At 45.2% G+C, this 4,067-nt stretch overlaps 1 protein-coding gene across 3 annotated transcripts in view; it reads right to left on the bottom strand.

Annotated features, from left to right (window-relative positions):
* Positions 1-3,048: 3,048 nt before the first annotated feature.
* MRPL14 (mitochondrial ribosomal protein L14) overlaps positions 3,049-4,067 on the bottom strand; it is a 16,073-nt gene continuing 15,054 nt past the window's right edge. For all 3 annotated transcript variants that reach the window (XM_023512833.1, XM_003789226.3, XM_023512832.1), the window contains exon 3: positions 3,049-3,566. In XM_023512833.1, coding sequence (XP_023368601.1) covers positions 3,200-3,566 — 367 coding nt within the window. In that variant the 3' untranslated portion in view covers positions 3,049-3,199. The remainder of the gene's footprint in view (positions 3,567-4,067) is intronic.

The following is a 4,067-nucleotide window of genomic DNA, read 5'->3' on the forward strand; positions in this document are numbered from 1 at the left end:
AGCCTACTGAGTAGTATCAGCTGCTCCATCTGGAAAGAAACTCTCCCCACTGGCAAAGCAGACCTGGGTTTTAGTGTGATTTCTCCTCCTTAGCCACGTCCAACCACTGCAGCAGAACACGTCAGCCTCAGATTCTACCAGCACTTCCAGAGGGCCAGATGGAGAGGGATATCAGCTGCTAAAGAACCCAGAGTACAATGAATCAGCTTAGTCAGAGGAGCCCTGGGAAGCAGCACACTCCTCCACTGGAAGATGGAAAACCAAGAGCCTCTGCTTTGTTGCAGTTAAGGCTTAGCGGGCAATAGGCTCCTAGGTGTGCCCACAGAATTCAGGAAAATCAGAACAATCAGCCTCTAGAATCACAGCTAGTCTAAACTAAGTCAAGATGGAAAGGATTCATCAATTGCAAAAGACAGACCCTGTAATACTGTAGGAAGACCCCGAATTGGGTCTGGCTTTGAGACCAGCTCTATTATTGATCAGTTGTAGGACCCTGAGAAATCACTTTACCTCTGAAATTCAATGTCATCTAAAAAAATGCAATCAATAGGGGCGGCACCTGTGGCTCAGCGAGTAGGGCACTGGCCCCATACACTGAGGGTGGTGGGTTCAAACCCGGTCCTGGCCAAACTGCAACAAAAAATAGCCAGGCGTTGTGGTGGGCACCAATTACTTGGGAGGCTGAGGCAAGAGAATTGCCTAAACCCCGGAGCTGGAGGTTGCTGTGAGCTGTGACATCATAGTGCTCTACCGAGGGCGACAAAATGAGACTGTCTCTAAAAAAAAAAAGGCGACCAATGCCTACGAAATCCAAGGACTATAAGAAACACCAAGAACATACATATAAACAAATGTTTTTAAAATATACTATTATTCCAATTTAAGAGATTTATACTCAGCTACCTACTTGATATCCCTAGGATATCTCAAAGCCATCTACATTCAGCTTTCCCAAGACTGCTCCTCCCCACTTACTCAGGAGCTTCTCCTAGAATACCCTAGTTCACTGTCAGCCCAATCAACCATCCAGGCATGGAAGCCAAAAACCTTGGACCTACCCTTTGCCTTTCCCCACTGTATTACCCATTACCAAGTCCAGTCAATTGTACCCCCTAACAGTGCCCACTTCCATCAACCACCATCCTACGGCAAAGCCCACATTCATCCATTCTAGCCTCCCCAAGCCATTCTTTGTAGAGTAAATCTAACCATGTCTCCCCTCCAGCAGCATCCCATTGTACTCAGGAGAAAAATCTTCAGGGCTCACGAAGCCATGCTCCCCTTCTGGCCTCATCTCACACTATGCTCCCTCTTGTTCTCCCTGCTCCTGCCACACTGGCTTTTTCTTTCAATCCCTGGCATTTATCCATCCCCTCCTGGTATAGGGTTTGTGTACATTATCTTCCCTCTGCCAGCAACATTTTCCCCTTTTCTCCCACCTAGCTAATGCCTTTTCACTTAATTTCACTATGGCATAAAATCCACAAAAGTGAACAGCTCAAGAATTATTCCCAGATATCTATACTCATGTAACTTTCATGCAAATCTAGATTTAGAATGTTCCCAACCTCCCGAAGTTTCCCTTTACCTCTTCCTAGTCTACACGCACCCCATCTCCAGATAACTACTTTGACTTCTATCACAATACCTATACTCAGACTACATGTGATACAACCCTAAGGGAAGCTCCTATTGAGCTTTGTCAGAAAAATTATTTGATTCATGTCTGTTTTCCTGGTACACTGTCCAATATCCAGAAAGATAGGGGCCACACCTGCTTTTACTCACCTTTGTTTTCTCAGTACTGGCCATTGAAGTCATGATACAGGAACTAGCTAATAGCTACCAAGTGCTTATTACTGCCAAGTACTGTTCAAGCACTTTATAGGTGCTTATCCTCACACCATCCCTATCAAGTAGGTATCATGATGTCCCCATTTTACAGATGAGGAAGATACAGAAAAGTAAAAATAATTTGCCCACTGCCATTAAATAGTAAGTCAGGGGCGGCACCTGTGGCTCAAGGATTAGGGATCCAGCCCCATATGCCAGGGGTGGTGGGTTCAAACCTGGCCCTGGCCAAAACCTGCAAAATAAATAAATAAAATTTAAAAAAAATAGTAAGTCAGAGAGTCAGTATTCAAAACCAGGCAGTCTGACTATGCAGCCTGTGTTCTTAACCATTACACTAAGCTAATTCTCAGAGGCCATTGAGATATTTAATGAGTAAGTATCTAAGATACTTTAAATGAATGAATTTACAAATGGGTTGATGTGATTCCACTAAAGGAACTAAGGGAGGGTCCCAGGAGTGCCCAACCTGTGGCTCAGCAGCATGCTGATTTTGTGAGGACTCCCCCCTTCCCCATCTGTGGTGTCAGGTATCAAGTATGCAAGAACTTTTCTTGGCTAATTAGCTTTCGTTTGTGTTGTGTATTTAATGTGTGGCCCAAGACAATTCTTATTCTTCTAATATGCAACAGAAAAAAGGTTTGACACCCCTGCAAATCTTCCCAAGCAGACCAGTGAATAGAAGATAAATGTTCACTGAATCACCTGCACAGGCCCGAGAGTGTATCATCTGACATGCTTGTTTCTGCAGCAGTCCAAGGAGGAAGCTCTGCAATTGGACACATAGGAGCATTCTCGTAGACACTCCAGAGTACAGAAAAGATCTGTCTGTGCTTTATTGCAGCCTCAATGTTCCATTAAATAAGCCCCTCTGCTCTTATTTTATAATAACCCAGTACTCTTTATAACCATTTAAACTCTCAAGCCCTTCAATACAGGAAGAGGATATGTGGGATGAGAAAAAATAAAAACAAAATATTTTGTTTAGAAAGTGGCAGACTCCATGGTAAATTTATAAATTGGTGTTTGGTTTCTATCTCAGTTTTAGAGCTTGACAGTCCTGGATGAACTCATGTTATACGGTCCAAACAAGAAAGGCAAGGACCCAGACCCCGACCCCAGCACTAAGGCCACCTTTTAACTGCTGTAGTGTCATTTACCTCCCAGCCACACCCCAGAACTCTGAGAAAGAAAACATACATGAAAATGTTTATTCTCTCACAGAACACTGTTACTGTTATCCAGTGTGAAGGGAGCTACGTGGCTCCCAAGTTCCCTCTCAGCAAAGGTGTGGTTCTCAGAACTGCTTCATCAGTGAGCCTCCTGCAACTAGAGGCCTGGGTTCTGATCACACAAAGTTCTGAGCAATGGCCAGCACCTTGGAATACTCGCCTTCCTTCCGGCGCAGACTGGTGGGAATGGGTGTCTTAATTCGGGTCCCCACAGGGTTCCCATTGTCCTCAATGAGGACCACATTGTTGGAGTCGAACCTGGGGGTCATTTGGGGGCCAGGCATGCGATGCCCCACAATGAGTGCCTTTTTCTTCTGCCCCTTGATGGCCAGCAGTATCCGGTCGCCCACCTTGCCCACTCCATTCTTGGTGTAGACATGGATACACCGAGGAGGGCGATGGTATGGGGTATTCCCCAGGGCACTGTTGTCCACTACTCGCACCCGTGTCATCTTCTGAATTGCACTGAGGCTCCCAGTGGTGCTGGCAAGAGAGAAACAAAAGTCTGCAATCTGTATCTCCCCTGATCAGGGCACATGAACAAAGAAAGAACAAGGGCTAGGGTGAGAGCACATGTTAGCAACACACACATACATACTAAGCAGAATACGTTCCAGTAGGGTCAACAGAAAAGACTTCAAGAGGACATATTTGTACCCCAAACAGTTTCCTTACAATTGAGAATTTCAGTTGTAGTATCAACATCTCAGCTTGGGGGGTTGGGAGAAGTGGCTCATGCCTATAATCCTAGCACTCCAGGAGGCTGAGGCAGATGGACTGCTTGAACTCAGGAGTTCCCTGAGTCCCTACTAAAAATAGAAAAACTAGCTGCACATTGTGGTGGGTGTCTAGAGCTACCTGGGAGGATGAAGCAAGAATATCACTTGAGCCCAAGAATTTGAAGTTGCTATGAGCTATGATACCACTGGCACTCAACCCAGGGTGATGGAGTGACACTTTTTTTTTTTTTTTTTTTTGAGACAG

Source organism: Otolemur garnettii, unplaced genomic scaffold (genome assembly GCF_000181295.1).
Source record: "Otolemur garnettii isolate 467f Iridium unplaced genomic scaffold, OtoGar3 scaffold00031, whole genome shotgun sequence".
NCBI lineage: Eukaryota > Metazoa > Chordata > Mammalia > Primates > Galagidae > Otolemur > Otolemur garnettii.